The sequence below is a fragment of the Camelus dromedarius genome, chromosome 16 (assembly GCF_036321535.1).
Source record: "Camelus dromedarius isolate mCamDro1 chromosome 16, mCamDro1.pat, whole genome shotgun sequence".
Lineage (NCBI taxonomy): Eukaryota > Metazoa > Chordata > Mammalia > Artiodactyla > Camelidae > Camelus > Camelus dromedarius.
Genome location: NC_087451.1, coordinates 15,218,275 through 15,236,550, shown reverse-complemented (window position 1 = coordinate 15,236,550; position 18,276 = coordinate 15,218,275). Strand labels below are relative to the sequence as shown.

General features: G+C 37.5%; 1 protein-coding gene across 3 annotated transcripts in view; it reads left to right on the top strand.

The window, feature by feature from the left end:
* AP2B1 (adaptor related protein complex 2 subunit beta 1) overlaps nt 1–18,276 on the top strand; it is a 140,632-nt gene that overhangs the window by 76,706 nt on the left and 45,650 nt on the right. For all 3 annotated transcript variants that reach the window (XM_064495032.1, XM_010990511.3, XM_010990510.3), the window contains exons 12-14: nt 469–567; nt 6,347–6,606; nt 11,763–11,955. In XM_064495032.1, the coding sequence (XP_064351102.1) occupies nt 469–567; nt 6,347–6,606; nt 11,763–11,955 (552 nt within the window). The remainder of the gene's footprint in view (nt 1–468; nt 568–6,346; nt 6,607–11,762; nt 11,956–18,276) is intronic.

Below are 18,276 nucleotides of genomic sequence, written 5' to 3'. Positions count from 1 at the left end.
ATCCTTACAGGGAACACATGCAAGCAAGTCACCTTCATGGTTCAGCAGGCCACTCTTAATTGGCTGTGGTCTGGCATAATTCTGCTGTTTTTGCTCTTGCCAGATGATTCCCTAATTCCCTGGAAGTTGTAGCTTTGGTAGAAGTAAATAATAAAGAATTTGATCAGGAACGTTTTCTTGCTGTCAGTATGTTAGCATGTACTTTAAGAAATACAGGTGATTATCTGGGCCAGAAACAAACAAGCAATTTTTGATGCCCGAAATGCACGTTGGAGATAGGAGCTAGTGAATTTTTAGTTGATGAAAATCTTTGACTGCTGGTGTTGATATTGGCTGAGTTTTAACATTTGTCTCAGTTAAAATCAAGAAGACCTCATAGTAAGTTATAGTTGGAAATGCCACTTTGGAAATGATGGTGGGGAATAATGAAATTCCTATCACTTAATCTATTAAATGACGTTTGCTTAGGTGCAGCTCACTCTGCTTACTGCCATTGTGAAACTGTTTCTCAAGAAACCGTCAGAAACACAGGAGCTGGTACAGCAGGTCTTGAGTTTGGCAACACAGGTAAGAAATCTGGAAAAAGCATGGGGTTTGTTTGTCTTGTTTCAAATCCCAGGAAATTGCAAAACTTCTCCCAAGAAGGTTCATCTGGGGAAATTTTAAACAGAAGTGCAGTTTTTAGATTCTGTTAAAAAATAAAAACAATGCTTCTTTTACATATTCTGCTGAATTGGAACTGGTTATATCACTTTTAAATGAATTGACTGACTCCAGTTTTTAATGACTATTCATGAAAATTAAACTTGATTAGACTCTTTAGTGTTAAGGGAGGACATGCCCTTGTGAAAATGACACTGAGTCTCACAGTACCTCCTTCTGGGAAACTTAATACTAGCTTTCAAATGGAAGTACCATATAGAGAGACATTCAGTGCCTCGACAAAGAGCTCATGTGCTGTTCTACCTTCTAGAGTGGTTGCCTTTCTCTTTAAATAACTTTGAAGTACAAATGCTGTTTTCTTAATTATTTGATATTTTTGGTCTACATAGGAAGGGTTCTGATTTCAGGAATGCGGCAACCAGCCAGATACACAAAAATCAAAGTAATTACTTCTTCTACTGTAACTGGTGTAGTGATCATCAGTCCATCATGATCCAGTAATGTTCTTAACTGAATTTGAGAACAGACTGGCTTTAGCTGGCTGTCAAGAGTTACGGTTTGTGTCTACACATGGAATCTGACAGATACTCAGTTGACCATTTTTCTTTTTCATCTCTTTACGGTTTTATCAAAATCTGAAGCTCTTTCATAATACTTTGCCTAGTCCTGAACTTCATTTCATATGGAAAAATGAACACAATTGGAGAACTGTATTTGGTAAATACTGTAACTAGTACAGTTGAGGTGTTACATTGATTCCAACAAGCAGAATTGGGGAAGACACTTGGAGGCAGATCACTATACACTGAAATCTTCTTAAATCCCAGTTCCAAACTGAGACCACAGATGTGAACCTTGAGTAGTTGCCAGTACATTCTCTGTTAGTGGTCAAGGCATGTTATTTGCTACATGATAATGCAAAGTTCTATTTTTCCCCTGGCAGTATTTAATTTTAGAAATGCCAGGAATCCATTTTAAGGAAAAGAAGTTCAGCGGGCAGATAAGGTATTTTTTGAGTATTTAACAGAATACTGTAAAGTACACAAAATTATTAAATAAATTGTTTTTAGAATATGCTGTACAACCCTGGAAAAATACAGCCAAGAAAATGGCTAGAGTCAGAGGCTACTTCACTGACACTTGATTCAAACACAGATATTTTACAATCAGTGAACTCAAATGTGAGGAAGGCCTGAAGCTAAAAACTAAGATAATTGTCTTGTCTGATTATATTGATTCACATAAAAAATACTCGGAATTATCTGCTTGATCATCCTTTAAGGGAGCAGTTGACTAACAGGAGTTGAGTTAAAGGATATCAGAAAATTAATTTCACAGAAAACAGGTATTCCTCCCTTGTACCTCAATTTTTTCCATTGAGACCTATCAACAAATTATAAATAAACTTTTAACCTGCTCTTTTCCCAAGTCTCTAAGCCTTCACTTGACCCCATTACAGTTGGTGTGAAGAAACATCCATACGACTGAAGCCAAGGACAGACCGTGGGCCACCATCTGTCCATGAGAAATGAACTGGGCAGTTAGTTGTCCTTCACTGATCAGGTGTGTCTTGGTACTAAGAGCAAAACTTGATCATCTTCTGAATCAGAGCAGTTTAGGTTGGATGCAGGAAGTCATTTTCACATTAACGTGAAATAGGTCATCGACAGGACCATTTTGAATAGAATTTGCCACTTCTTGATCACATAGTGCTTATTACAGACTCTGCAGACTGCTTGCTTTTAAATTAGCGATGTGTTTGCCTTTATCATAGGGCCCTGAAGGGCACTTCTATCTTTTGCTGTAGGTCCTGGAGCTTCTGTACCTTGTATGAAAGAAAGAGCTTTATATGTGTATATTCTAGATGCTAATATAGTAAACTTGACTTTAATGAGGCCTATGTACCAACACTTCAGAACATCCCCCAGACAGAGATAAATACATATTTATATAGTTTCTTAGCTTTCTCTGAAGCTAAGAATTTTCCTCAAGAATCATGGCATTTCTGATTATTGCATTATCTACTTTGTATTCGAGTTTTGACTCTCCCTTGAGGGCCATATTTCAAAACATCAGCAATATTTGGCCCTCCATGAAAGTTACTGCTAGAAGTAGAAAATAAGAAAGGAAAAGGTAAAGATGGGAGTGCTGGGTGGTGACCTAGAATCACAGCAGGAAATGGTCTGTCTCAGCTCACATTGTGCTCATAGTCATGCCTTGGCCAAATTGAAGCTGACCGTGTTTAGATATGTGTGAAATAGTCAAAATCATCTTAACTGCTGAGACTCTTACTTGACATTCAACTGTGTTGGAAAATAGATACATCTTTCCTATTGTTAATTTTACATCTTTTAAAATTTATTTGTAAGAGCTCTTTGAAGTGTTTTTAATAACTTCCCTTTTAAGCATCTTCCTTTGCTTGAAGCAAAGCAATTTCCATAACATCAAAGCAGTAACTATTTAATATTATCTGTATTGAACATCGTAGGTTTCCTGGTCTAGACCCTTGATCGTCCACTTGTGTGTCTCTCAAGATGGAGTCCAAAACAATTTTCTAAAAACAATTTTGGCCTTGCTCCTTCTCTCTCTGCTCACCTCTAAGTAGATAGGGCTGGTCTTATAAACAAGCAGGTGTCCTTGATTGACTCCAGTGTTGCAAGTTCTTAACCCTGTCTTCATCTCCCTTGTCTTTTAAGGCCTATATATCTGTATTTAACAAGCGGTGTGGGAGAGCTGTATTTTAGGTTTCTGTAAGAGTTCAAACTCAGTTTAGTACATGCAAAAGAAGTCTTCATTTTAGTTTTTCTATCTGTGAACTAGAGGCCACCATCATCAAAATCACCTGTGCTGCTTGTTAAAAATAAAAATTCCTGGGCCCCCATTTGATATAATGAATCAAAAACTGATTTGCTCCTGGAATCTGCACTTTGAGTTGTTTTCCTGATGTGTTAAAACGTTGATACATTATAGTTTAAGAATTATTGTTTTAGAACTTGCCTGGTGAGAATTGCTTTGGAAGCTCTCAAAATTTTAGAAATGTACTATTTTCTTGAGTGCCTCACAAAGCCCTGTGGGAGTAGAAGTACAGTAGATCCAAAACCAAATTTTTTTCTGAGTCACCAAACACGTAATGGCACTTTAAGGTCACAGAAAGGTTCCATTTTCTTGTCATAAGCCTTGACTGGGCCTGATTTATTGTGTCCTCCATGTGGATGGTGAGGCAGTGAAAGCAGCTGATAAGTAGGTCTAAAGAACCAGCCCTGAGGATAACCGAGTTTGGACAGAGGAGAACCTTGCCCACTCTTGACTTTCGGTTCTGGAAAATTTGCACTCATTTCTCGTAGGATTAAATTTTTCAGTCAGTGACTTAAAATTTACAGTGTGTATACTCTTTGATCCAGTGATTCTGTCTCTAGCAGTTTGTCCTTTTTCAGTGTTTTGAATTTGTTGGGGGGGACTCAGCTTTTTTCATAGATGTATGTAATTTCGTGAATAACCCACAGGTTTTGTTGTGTTTTTTTTTGTTTGTTTTTTTTGTTTTTTGCCATTTGGTTAAATATGAACCTGATATATGAGAGAAATAATTTGAAGTTAAAAAAATTTATTTTGATCAGCATTTTGTTAAGCTGTGTTATATAGTTTATTTTAATATGTTTAACAACTTTATTAATCTATAAAGACAAACCAGATTTTCTCAGTTAAGTTATGTGTAGTGTTCATTTTCACTGTGCAATAAAAAGCGTAAATAACCTACAAATTTTAAATGACGTGCTTTGAGGACTGAATATGCAGATTAAAATTAACTTTTTTTTTAAGTTTTTTTTTCTTGGGGGGCAGGTAATTAGGTTTATTTTTAGGGGAGGTACTGGGGATTGAACCCAGGACCTCGTGCATGCTAAGTATGCACTCTACCACTTGAGCTATACCCTCCCCATAACTTTTAATTTAAATATCAGTAAAAGCTAGGGTAAGGATTGCTTTCCTGGTGTGATACTTGGAGAAACTTATATTCTGCTCTTTTTTAAAAAATCAACTTGTTTATGTTTTGTAATGTTCAAGCTTTGTTTCCAAATGAAAATCTATGTGAGGAGGTTTCAAGCTGCTATTTATAAACACTTCCTCAAGAGCAAATTCCCCCCCCCAACATGCAACAAAACAAAACAAACTCAATTGGATATTATCACTTTCCTTTTTTTAACCTAGCATTTCAAATACTACAGACATTTCGATGTAAATAATGCATATATATGTGCATTTTTATTAGAATAATGCAATATATGGGTGTGATAAGGATTATCTTGAGGTAAAATTTACCATTTTGATACTGTATTAACTTGCTGTTTCTCAGTGTTCTTTATGCTTTTCTGTCTTTAACCACAATCGATTTTGACTGCAAATTAAACAATATATGATTAAGAAAAACTATTTAAAACCATTAGGATCACTGCTGGTATTGAGCTGAATGAAGTTCCTTAAATGGCTAAATCATGAACCAGTTCATCTGCTTACATTAAAAACTCATTCAGAAACCCTCAAATTGGCCTAGTTTAAAGAAAATATTTTTGTGTGTTTCAAATACAGAAATTGAAATGGGACTGATTGTTGCCTTTAATAACATGATACCTCTGGAACAATTCATGCATAAATGCCACCGTATAGACAAACTCTGAGAGGTAGATACCGGCATATTCATTGCTATTTTGTAATGATCACAAAAATAAATAGAAAGGAGGAGGGAGAAAGAGGTAACAATCTATTGTCCATCAGTAGGACACTAGTAATAATGATACAGTGCTGCATGTAAAGTGGAAATGGCAGCTGTATGTGCTGATAGGGAAAGCAACTTGCAGAGCAGTATATATAATACGAAGCTGGCTTTGTATAAAATATTAATATATGTATGTATAGGAGTGCCCTGGTAAGGTATATACCACGCTGTTTTGGGGCTGGGGAGCTAAGGTGGGGAAGGGTTGGATGACCAGAGGGACTTATTTTTATATTACACGTTTCTAAACTGTGATGTGTTGGTGATAAATTTAGCTGTGGTCATGTATAAAATTATTTTTACTGCCACACACACAAAAAAGGACACTACATTCAAGTGTCACCCCTTTTGGAAGCACTTAGTTATGTGCTCTCTTGAACAGTTTTTTTACTACTTAGATACTAGTAAGTCTTGTACTATATTATAATAATTAATACTCTTTGAGGTCATTAAAATCAGGCACTGTGTGTTATGTCTTTATTTCCAGGGCCTAGCAAGTGTCTCCATAGGAGATACTTAATAAATATTTGAATGAAGAAAGCAGGTATGGGTGAAATATATGTAAGATGTGTTTCATGAATAATCCTGCTAATATTTACAGCAGTTAAAAACATTATTTTTGTGTCCCAAGGCCATCTCAAGCAGTTAATTTTTACTGGGTTAAACTTTATTTTCCTTTTCCCAACTTCCTTTTGAATTTGAGTCTTAGAACTAACTCATCTCAATTTATATTTAAATTCTTTGAAACATTAGAGATTACAGAATTATGACTGTATTAACAATATATTGAGTATAAATATCTTAACAGCCAACTCTGATAAATCACTACAGCATTGCCTGGATAATAAATCCAGCAGTTTGGGTTTCTATATGCAGAAAAGTTACATTTAAAACTTCTTGCCTTTGCCTTTTCATTAGGATTCTGATAATCCTGACCTTCGAGACCGGGGCTATATTTATTGGCGCCTCCTCTCAACCGACCCTGTCACAGCCAAAGAAGTAGTCTTGTCTGAGAAGCCACTGATCTCTGAGGAGACAGATCTTATTGAGCCAACTCTGCTGGATGAGCTCATCTGCCACATTGGTTCTTTGGCCTCAGTGTACCATAAGCCTCCCAACGCTTTTGTGGAAGGAAGTCATGGGATCCACCGCAAACACTTGCCAATACATCATGGGAGGTAAGCAGGTGAACTAGGTTTGAGTGAGAAGTGACTCTGTTTAAACAGAATTGTTCCTCCTCAAGCTTTTAGAGCCTAGAAAGAAGTTGCTGTGCATTTTGCAAATCTGGTATACTGCACTGGGGACTTCGTCTGTATACCAGTGACCACACACAGATCACAAGACAAAGGCCCCTCTGTATTCTAATCTTAGAGTAGGTAAGATTATGCCTTTAGAAAGTTGTTGCAAAGACTTTCTAAATGGATAAAGTTTGAAAGTTGCTTAAGTCTCCCAAAAAATGAGGCTACAAGTTTTCCCAGAGTTGAAAACTTGGTTAAAAGCTTGTGCAGGTTTGGTTCCAGACCACCATAGTAAAGCAAGCCACGCTGTTTTTGTTGTCATTGTTTCTCAGTGCGCATAAAAGTTATGTCTACACTAGACTGTAGTCTGTTAAGTGTGCAATAGCATTATGTCTTTAAAAAAATGTACATACTTTAATTAAAAAATACTGTATTGCAAAAGAAAATTCTAACCATCATCTGACAATGCAGGGTTGCCACAAATTTTGAATTTGTTGAGGCTGCAGTACCTGTGAAGTGCAGTAGAGCAGGGTGTGCCCACATATACATTTAGCTGTCTTCATCCTTTACAGTAACTTTGGTTAAAGCTTATGGTTAAAATTAGCTGACATTCCTTTCCTTATGCTGTAAAGCGTTAATGAAATAATATTTGCAGGATTGTTTTATAAAAGCAGCCTAGATTCTGTGTAGACATAGTTTTTCAGTTACCTGTACCTTTTTTACCAAATTAAATTGATCCGTTTCAGTAAGGAAATGCTGCTTTGAAACAGGCACTTAGGTAACATGGAACTCTTGCTTTTTAGATACTTTAAAATTTTAATTTGGGAGGAGCAGTACTCTTATAAACTCTTATAATGGGTATCTTGAAATCTTTTCTGAATCTCCTTCTTTTATTGCTTATAATAAATGTTAATTCTAAGTAGAATTTGATCCCTGAGTGGTTAGAGTAATTGTACTTTGATCGTTAATGAGTGTATCGTACCATTGTCTAATGTATATTGCTGCTTAAGTGGTTCATGAGTAGCCAGAGTATAGGATTTATCACTTTACAAACTAGTGTGGTCAACATTTTGGGCTCTATTTTAACAGACTGTAAGCACAGATAAACAAAAAGAAATACCCAAGAAAATGATTCTTAATCTTTCATTAGCTTATAATTGAGTAGTTGCTATGATTTTTCACCCAAAGGAAACTTGTGGATAAGGATCAGGCCTCGTTATAGGGTGTGTTCCTTGTTGACAGGCATATTTAACATTCTTTAGATACGACCATTGAACTTCTAAGTACATCTCCCAGCCTGTGCTTCAAGTTTTGATAAATAGATACGAATTTTCTGTTATAACTTGCCTCTGTAACCATATTTACATGCCATTTAAATTACCTTTCTCCTGATATAACTTTAGTCGTCAAATGGACGGGGAAAGTGAAACAAATCAACAAACAAAAACAACTCTAGAAAGAACCAATATTTAAACTATGTAAAAAGAAACACAGTCTCTTAGGCAAAGTCTTTATCTGATTAATAGCCTTAATTTGTTACCTTCACAATTCCTTACATGGTTCCTTTGTGGATAACCTTCTTGTCCATTTGTACTTGTTTTGTGTTTTTAAAGGAAACAAATGCAGAAAAATCCACTTTGAAATGAGTATGATTGAAAAGTTGCTGCAAGTGGCATGTCTGTAAGAGTACTGACGTTACCTAGCTCTCTTTGGCAGCGTAAGCTTAATAAGTGATATGCCCGTGATGTGAAATACAGCAACAGCGTAAAACCGTTTAAAAATGCTTAACACAAGTTCTTTTAAAATCGCTTGGGAAAGGAAGAAGTGCTTTTTAGTTTGGTATTGCTTAGTGTAATTACTTGTGAGCTGCTCTGTGGAGGGTGAGACGGTAAATAGTTGTCTAGCTTGGAAAAATTTCACCTTTTAAAAATACTGCTTTGATGACAATCTTATGCAGTTATTTCCCATGCGCTCACAATGGGAAACATTTTCCTGTTAGTTCTCTTGTCTTTTTCATTTAGACAAAAATGCATAATAATGATTTAACGTATTCTTAACTTGTAGAAACTATAGGGTCATTTATTTTTCATCTAACTCACTTATATCTTCTCATAATACTCTTCCTTTTCTATTAAAGTGAAGGAAAGTATGCACACTGTTACCTAAACTCTGCCTTTTATTTAGAGGTGCTGATAAGTCCATGTTTTCTGTCATATTTCTCAAATGGTACATAAGATGATAGAATTTCAGGGGGCAGGTATAGGTCAGTGGTAGAGCACACGCTAGGCATGCTCGAGGGCCTCCATTAAATCAATCAATCTCTCTCTATTCCCCGCCGCTAAAAAAAAGATAATAGAATTTCCATGTGCAAGTAATACCCTTTATTGGAGATTTCATATATTTTGGTACATTTTTTGCTAGATGTGTATAAAACTGCTTCTCCTTTTGACTTACTAATTTTTGTCTTTATTTGTACCCATTCTTCCCAGTCCAGATTCTTCTCTTCTTGGCTTCCTTGACACTTTTTCCTCCTAAGTCATCTTTCTTAGGTTGTTTTTCTCTCTTTAATCTTTGCAGTTCTGTGTTCATTTTTTTCTCCAGATGTATTACAAGGCTCATTCTGAACCTTCTCTATTCCCTTAGGGAGTTTATCTACGAAACACAGTTACCACTGATACATTATAAGACTTTACCGTTTACACCATGTTTTCATTTGATCTTCCGTAAAATAGAACAGAACTATGTTTTGTTACCATTTTGAGGAAGTTTTGTCTCAGAGAAGTTGTCACTTGCCCAAGATTTATCTAAGGTTGGTTTTTACTTTTTTTAAAAAAAGTTTGGAATAATTCACAGTGAAGCCATCTGAGCCTGAAATTTTCTTTGTGAGTTTGTTGGTTTTTTTTTTTCCACTTTTTAAATTAATATACCACTTATACTAATCTGAGTGCACTAATCTTTAGTATTTGGCTCAATAGATTTTTACATATGTATACGCTCATATAACCACCACCCTGGTCAGATGTCGGGTATTTCTCAAGCACCCCAGAAGATTCCTCATGCCCTTTTCTGTTATATCCACCCTCCAGAGATAACCACTGTTTTGATTTCTGTCACTATAGATTAATTTTGCCTGTTCTTAAACATCATATAAATAGAACGATACAGTATTTACTCTCTGTGTCTTGGCTTTTTTCACAACACAATGTCTTTGAGACTAATCTAATGTCGTGTTATCAGTTGTGTATTCCTATTTATTGGTACATAGAATCCCATTGCCTAAATATGCCGCAGTTTATTTGTATCTTCTATTGATATGCCTTTGGGTTGTTTCAAGTTTGGGACTCTTACGGATAAAGCTGCTATGAATATTCCTGTATATGTCTTTTGGTAGACTTATATACTCATTTCTCTTATGTATGTACTTAGGAGTGGAATTGCTAGGTAATAGAATAGATGTTATTTAGCTATAAGAGATACTGCCAGTTTTCCCAAGTGATTGTACCAATGCTCACTCCTTCTAGAATTGTATAAGAGTCCTAGGTGATCCATACCCTTAGCATCACTTGATATTGTCAGTCATTTTAATTTTAGCCATTCTGGTGGATGTGTAGTGGTATCTCATGGTTTTAATTTGCATTTTCCTGATGAGAAGAGCTGTAAGTATGTCTTGATGTTTATAGAATCCTAGCATATCCTCTTTTGTGTCATGCCTGATCTTTTCCTTATTTTTTAATGAGTCTTTGTAGGAATTCTTTATATAATGATGAAAAGATTTATAAGAATTCTTTATATAATTTGGATACAAGTCCTTTGTCAGATGTATGTATTGCAAATATCTTTTCCCAGTCTGTGGAGAATACCATCTCTCACTCTCTCTTAAAAGTGTCATTTGAAGAAGAGATGTTCTTAATTTTAGTGAAATCCAATTCAGCATTTTTCCTTCTTTTATGGTTAGTGCTTTTTGTAGAAGCTTTTGTGTACTCCAGGGTCATTGAAATACTCTTAGGTTTTCCCCTTTACATTTATGTCTGATTTATCTCTAATTTTTGTTTGTATTGTGAGGTGTAGGAGTCAAGGCGCATTTTTTCTCCCACTTAGCTATACAGTTGATCCAGCACCATCTGTTAAGATCTTTTTCCCCTGCCTAGTCCTTTTAACATCTCTTGAACTCACCACTTCCTTTTTATTTTTATCCTGTGGTGGCAGTAGCAGTTTAAATTACTCTTAGCTGATCTTCATGTCCATTCTCCCAGCTTCAGTCCCTTGTACACACAGCTGCTAGAGTAATGTTCCTCTAATGTTTTTAGTTCTTTGTTCAACAAATAAAAGTGATTCTGCATTGCTTATTATATAAAAATTAACTCTCCAGAGTGGTTTTCACAGTTGTATTTCCCTCATCTTCTCTTCCCCCAAATCTTACCAATTCCAGTCTCTGCTCCAGCAAATAAAATTTTTTCACCGCCCCTAAAGTCAAATTGTTCATTTCTGTGCCTTTGCACAAACTATTCCTCCTTCCTTTTTGGAAGGTCTCTCCCTGGTAGTTGCTCATAATAACTATTCTGTCCTTCAAAATCTAGCCATAAAAGCATTCTCAGGAGCTTTTGGAATCAGCCCCACCTGGTTGTGTTTGCTGCTAGTCTGTATCCTGCTATCGTGTGGACACAGTACATGGTTTTGCTGCTACACAGTGACTGCTTTTCAATCATTTTGTGATTGCTGATTTGGGGGGTTTGTTTGGGTTTGTTTGGTTTGGTTTTGGTTTTTTGAGTGTAAATTATTTGAGGACAGGAAATACATTTCCTTTTTTAAAAAAATATTTCCCCAGAGTTATCATTACAGTGCTCGTTTATAGAGTAGGTGCTCAATTAAAGTTGACTGATGAGTTTGCTGTAGTATACATTTATTTTCATTTTAGCAACTGTGTTTTGATTTTTAAAAAAAACAAGAATTGCTGTCATCTCTTCATGTATATCAACAAATGATTATGAGAGTTTTTCCCTCCTGTATTTTGTATATCTGACTTTTACTTGTTGCCTTGTTACTATGTCCCCAGTAAAACTGACTTTTCTCTTTTCCCTTCTTTGTATGTCTTGCAGCACTGATGCGGGTGACAGCCCTGTTGGCACCACCACTGCCACCAACCTGGAACAGCCTCAGGTTATCCCCTCTCAAGGTGACCTTCTGGGGGATCTTTTAAACCTTGACCTTGGGCCCCCAGTCAATGTGCCACAGGTATCCTCCATGCAGATGGGAGCAGTTGACCTCTTGGGAGGAGGACTAGACAGTCTGGTAAGCATCTTTCTTCTTTCTTTTGGCTATTTTAAATTCTTTTTATTTTAAAAATTTGGGGGGTTATTTTTAATTCTTAATATGCTGAAGAACTTTAAATTATTCAGCATTTTAGAACTAGACCTTTCCTTGACAAGCAGAGCAGTAAAGAACAGGACTCTTTGTCTCTAGAGGATTAATTGATAGAGTTCATCGTTGGTGTGGGGTATGTCTGCAAGTGTACAGGATTATTTTGTTGTCCTGCCTCTAAATAGAACTTCTATGTTTAACTACCCTGTCGCCTTTCCAGAGCTTAGTACTGCTCCTGCTGCTTAACTCTGGATAGCCCCTGTGATTCCCCTTTTGACCTGAACATCATTTAAATGACCTCATAGTGATCATCCTATTTTGAGGCTTTCAAACTTTTGCCTTTTTTATATTTTATTGGCTTATGCCTTGTCTAATTCTGAAAGGTTCTGAAGCTGCCATTTGAGCCATTTGTGTTTAAAAAAAAAAAAAGTATCGTACAGTTGGAAGGGACTTCTTGGTTGTTTCTTTTTTGCCCTTCTCCATCCACATCCCCCACTCCACCCTGTCATACTTCCAATTTAATTAGCTTCCAGGATTCTAATACTAAAAGGCTCCAAATTCCAAAGAATCTGTGAATATGTGCCACCAATGGAAACCAGACTTAGTTACTGTTGCTGTGCAAGATAAATGAGAAATGTTAAGGATGACCTCTCTGTATAGAGAAGGCCAGAAAATAACAGGTCTCATCACATGGCTCCCTGCAAATTAGATACTTAACTGTGGTGGAATTAGAGGGGCTTTTTTAGCTGGACACTTGCAAATAAGATGTTTGTCAACCCGCTGACTATAAATATGCCCAACAAACTGATTTATTTCCCAACATCAGAAATTGGAAGGCAGATGCCATAGACAGGAAAATATATGTTCTCAGAGATTGCATAAGCAAAACAACCTTACTTTCTGCTCCATACACAGGCATTTTCTCATCTACTTACGAGCAGTATTATGTCTGGGATGTATGCCAGCCAGTACAGGTACATTTACTTTTGGCTGACAGAGAGTATAAGGAAATAATAGAGTTACAGTCTATCTCTGTGGGTTGTGCATTTTACTAATGGAAGTCGCTGCTTCCAGAGTTTGTGCACTGACCAAGCTCCGGACTCCAGCTTATGGTGACACAAGTGACCACTCCTTTTGTCTTTCTTGGGAATATAAACATTTGCTTTTCATGTTCATATCTTTAATGTTTAGAGTTGACTGAATAGCTTCCTCATAGGATCATTCTGCATTGCTGTATAGCCTCTCCTTTATAGACTCAGGAGACTGACAAATGAATATTGAAATATTCATGGATACTCTCAGAAATCCCTTATAAACACTGAAATAGCTCTTCCTGTTCTGTTGATGCATGAACCACAAGTTAAATGTTACATCCTCCTCAAGGTTATGCCTTAACAGCACTGCTTTTGTCCCTAGTGGCTTGTGACACTGGACCTAAGAATGACAAATTAAGTTTGAAAGATGGAGGAAGAAAGAGGCTCTATATTTTGATGTTGCCTGGCTCAGGATTCTGTGCTCCTGCTTCTTGACCCACTTTAGCAGGGAAGGAAAGAGACATGTTATTTCCGTTTGGCTGTGTATTCGCTCTTGCTGGCCCTTAACACCAGTGAGTTTTCTCCGTATATTTCACACAGCTAATCCAGTCATCTGTTAGAATTCTGTTAGTATCACATCAGATAGAAAAACTGTTAGAACTTGCTTAGATTGTAGTAGCCAAAGTCACACATGGGCCTTTTTTCTTTTTCTATTTTTGTGAAGGATGCTCTTTTTGGGGTGGAGAGTAAGTTGTTTTTATAATTGGATTTCTGAGTATTATACAGCCTTTGCTATGCAGGCTTAATAATGTTCCTTTGTAACCCTAAAGTTTAGCTTTTTCTGACTTTGGAATTAAAGATGGTATGCTTGGTGTTGTAGCCCCAGAAAGTTTTTACGTGAAGTTTTCTTCAACTTATTCTGCAAAATAAATATATCCCAGAAATCATAATGAGGAGTAAAAGCCCTTCTTTTTATTTTGGATCTGTGTAGTTAAATATATATTCACTCAGAGAACCAAGATTCCTTTTAAGAGAACATCACAAGGAAGAGGCCTAAGGAAGACGAGTTTCTAAGGCAGCAGGAGACTATGCCATTTGAAAAATGCTTTTACTCTTCTTGCATAAATTATCTAGTTTAACGAGGAAAGTAGTTCTCAAAGTTTTCACTTAATCTGCATAGATAGTGCCACTTCTTGAGTGAGTCCTTGCCTTCCCAGCAACGCTTCTCAAATTAATGTGCATGTAGGTCAACTGGAGGTACTGTCCAGGACAGAGCCCTGTTGGTCTGGGTTGAGACCTAGGAAACTGCATTTCTAACAGACAGCCAGGGCTGTGGGCCGTATTTTGTATTTTTCATAGTGAAGACAGACTGTCTGTGATCATTGTGAACCACTTCACTTTGGTGGTTCAGCTATAGCTGTTGGTAAACCCAGATGCCTTTTTCTCTTGCCAGTAGCAAACCCACTCCTGGAAAGACAGAGGGCTCCTCCTCTGCCTCAAGTTGAAGGAGAGCAAGAAACTGTTGAAATTATTTTGTTAAAGATCTGTCTTTTACTCTCTAAGAAGAAGAATGTTGCCAGGAGTGGTAGAATTTGGTCCAGACCCCCACTTAAAATATGGCCTGGATTAGAGCTGTGGGGTTGTCTGGCAGGCAGCACCCAGTTACCTCAGCGTTCATCTCAGAAAGGCTGTCAGCAAGGTTTCTGCTACTTGTATCATTGGAACAGAACCTTACCCATAGAGGTCACTGGAGTGCTGCCAGGGAAGCATGGCAGCTACTCACCTTTTAGTTCAAGCTTTGTGGTTCTTGGCTCTAGCTGCATAATACACACACAGACACACACACAACACACAGTCAATATTTGGGCCCAACCCTAGAACAATTAAACAGAATTTCTGGGAGGCAGGAGTTGGATATTGGTATTCTTTAGGAGACAGCCAGGTTGTTTTAATTTTGCAGTGAAGGTTGAGAATATTGAGCCAAATGAAGTTCCAAATGGGAGTTAGGTAGAGAGGTTAAAAAATTGATCTCTAAGCCAAGGCAGTGATTTCCACAGAAGAATTACATTCTGGGGAGCCTCTTTGGCACCTCCTACAAAACAGACCTCTCTGACTTTACCTTTGTTCTGCTGCCCTGTGCTCCCCGCTCTGCCCCCAGGACATTTTCCTGTTGTGATTTGCTGTTAGATGATCCAGCCTGTCAGAAATTGGCCAGGAGTTGAATTTGACCAATTTAGATAAAGTTGCTCGTTCCCAAGGGTTCTTTTTACCCTTGCTCACATTCCATAATTGGAGACTAAAAATTGTTTTATATTTTGGATTGTCTACCCAATTTTCTTTTCTTCTGTCTTAAAAGTTGATATTCTCTAGAAGATATTATTCTTTCATTATCACGGTTGTGAAATTTTGAGATTTAGTGAATTGTGACTTTTCTAGAATTGTCATTCAGGAAATACCAGTTTACTTCTTCATTATTATTTACCACAACCTGCCTGAAGGCTTTTTCCATCAATAATAGTGACGCATATAAACTCTGGCTTTTAAACCAAAGAGAGTGAGGTGAGTGTATTGCTGTAATATAAAGAAAACACGTGTGCAGGCACACACATTCCTCCTAGGTGATTCCTATTTTTCTTGTGTGTGTTTTTGTTTTTTGAGGCAGGCATCCTTGGAAATCACTGTTGTAGGCAGAGCTTCAGATGCTAAAAATGGAATGTTTCTTCATCACAATACTCAAATCAAAATGAATTTCCTACATACACTTCAGTTTCCTCCTTAGTTTTTTCTAGCTCTTTAGCATCTTCTCCTCTGCTGGAACACAGTTCCCTCCTTCTATTAGTATAAACTTCATTGTCACCTTGATGTGGAGTGAATTCAGGTAGTGAAACTTACATGGTTGATCTGTTCTACACGTAGAGCATGATAGCGTACTATTTAAATATAGACTTAACAAAAGTAGTTATGTGGGTGTTTTGTTTCTTAGCTTTAGAAGCTGCGTGTATGTCTTTTGATGCCTCTGATGCCAAATCTAAGAAACTGCTCATTCTGGGTAGTGTGACTTTGCTGACAGTGCAGATCTTTCTGGTTTAGTGTAGTGTGGGAGGTGACCTGGCGCCCATGTGTGTAACTCTTGCATACATGTTATAAAGATACACCATGTGCTAAATAAGGATAACATAGTAGTCGAATCTCAGTTACTTGTTCCCATTGCTTTCAGACTGTCAGCAGAGACTTTGGCTAAATTATGGCCTTTTGTTCATCCAAGGTGCCATGCATTATTCTGTTTAGAAAAATGGTGCTATTGTGTGTCAAAATGGAAAGGAAGCATTATCCGGAGTGCCCTTTCTCCACGCTGATGAAGGGTTTCCTGCTAGAGAAGTGTAGCCTCAGTATACCCAGCTAGAATGGAGTAGAATAGAAAAGAAACTGCCTTTTCTTGACTCCAGTGTATGTTTGTCTGAACCTCCCACCCTGTTTCTTACTGATTTTTTTACCTTTCAGATATTTTAAGTAATGAACTATTTTCCTTTTTTTTTTTTTTTTTTTTTTTTTGGTGGGGAGAGGTAATTAGGTTTGTTTTTTTATTTATTCCTAGAAGAGGTACTGGGGATTGAACCCAGAACCTCATGCATGCTAAGCATGCGCTCTACCACTTGAGCTGTACTCTCCCCCCGAACTGTTCTAGTGATGACTGAGGTTTTTTAGCCCATGGGAAATCCATTGTATGTACTAGTTTTGCACCTTTGTATCTCTTCCTCTGGAAAAGATTTGCTGTGATTTAAGGGCTTAGTGTTAGAATTGGTGGTGTGGAGAGATCTGTGTGAACTGTAGCCCAGTTTTGCCTGGTGAATTCTTCATTGTGGCTTTAAGTAACCAACTATGTATTTATCTATGCCTAGATTTAGTCAAAGCTGGCCTTGGGCAGTTTTGGGAATAATTACCAAATACTGGGTACCTATTTCTGTACCAGAGTCTGCACTAAAACTTTTTATGATTTCTAATCCTCAGAGTATGTCTGCAAGGTAATTGGTAGTGGATTTCATTTTACGGAAAACTGAAGGTTGTACAGCAAGTCAGTCTTAGACAGGATTCGAACCCAGGACTTCTTCAAAACTTCAGGATTTCTATACTTTCCACTGTCCTGTGATTCCTCCAGTTTGTTTGTTATTGTCATCTTCCAGAACAGAGTCCAGTCTCACTTACCTTTGGTCCTTCTCAGACTGGGGTACATGTCTCTCGGGTACACAGCAGAGTGCAGGGTGCATTTGAAGCTGCAGGATAAACTTGGTTCATCATCTTGCAGTGTCGGTCTTACTTGATGGTAAGGAATGTAAACACACTGATGCACTAAGGCTTAGAATGTAGAAGTGCTCAATGTTGAAGATAAAACACAAAGCTTGTTTACCCTAGGCTCTCCACGCTGTACCTCCCAGGTGCCCTGTGTGTATGAATTTGGGCTAACGTACCACTAGGAGGCCCTTGAAGTTTTGAGAAAGACTGTATAAGTGTATTCATTCATGAGGAGAGGAACTAGGTAAGTTTATACTTCTGTCTTGCAGCACAAAGAACAAGATTGCTTGACCTTACCCTCTGTTAAGCAGAGTCACAAAATCCTGTGCTCCCATCATTTGTGGGTGAGCTGTGATAGAAAGCACAAGTACTTTCAAGGCAAACAAATGATACACAGGGCACTCTTCTGCTGAAAACTGGCTGTCAAAACTGCTGAGACTATGCATTTCCTCTCTGGAAAGGACTTTGGCCTTGGAGTGGGGATGGAGCAGGTGGGGTCAGTTTTTCCCCTAATTGGTTCTGTCCGTATGTGTTGGCGGTGTTGATGCAGATGTGGTCCTCTAGGCCAGTTGGTGAAACAATTTTGTCAGCCTTCTGTCCACATTGTGATAATTTTCAGCAATAAAATGATTCATTTCAAAATTGTCTTCCCAATAAATAATATTGTTATAGGTAGCTGCTTATATGGTTAGTGGAACATTCATTCACTCAATAAATATTTGAGTTGAGTGCATATCCTGTGTCAGACTCTGTTCTGTGTCCTGGGAATATAGTTGTGTCGAGTTCCTACGAGCTCACATTCTTGTGGCGGGGAGACAGATGACAAATACAAAGTCAGGTAGTAATTACTGCAAGGGAAAATGAGACAGGATGCAGAGCTTCTCCTGTGATTTTTTTACTATATTCAACATTGAGTTATATCTGACCT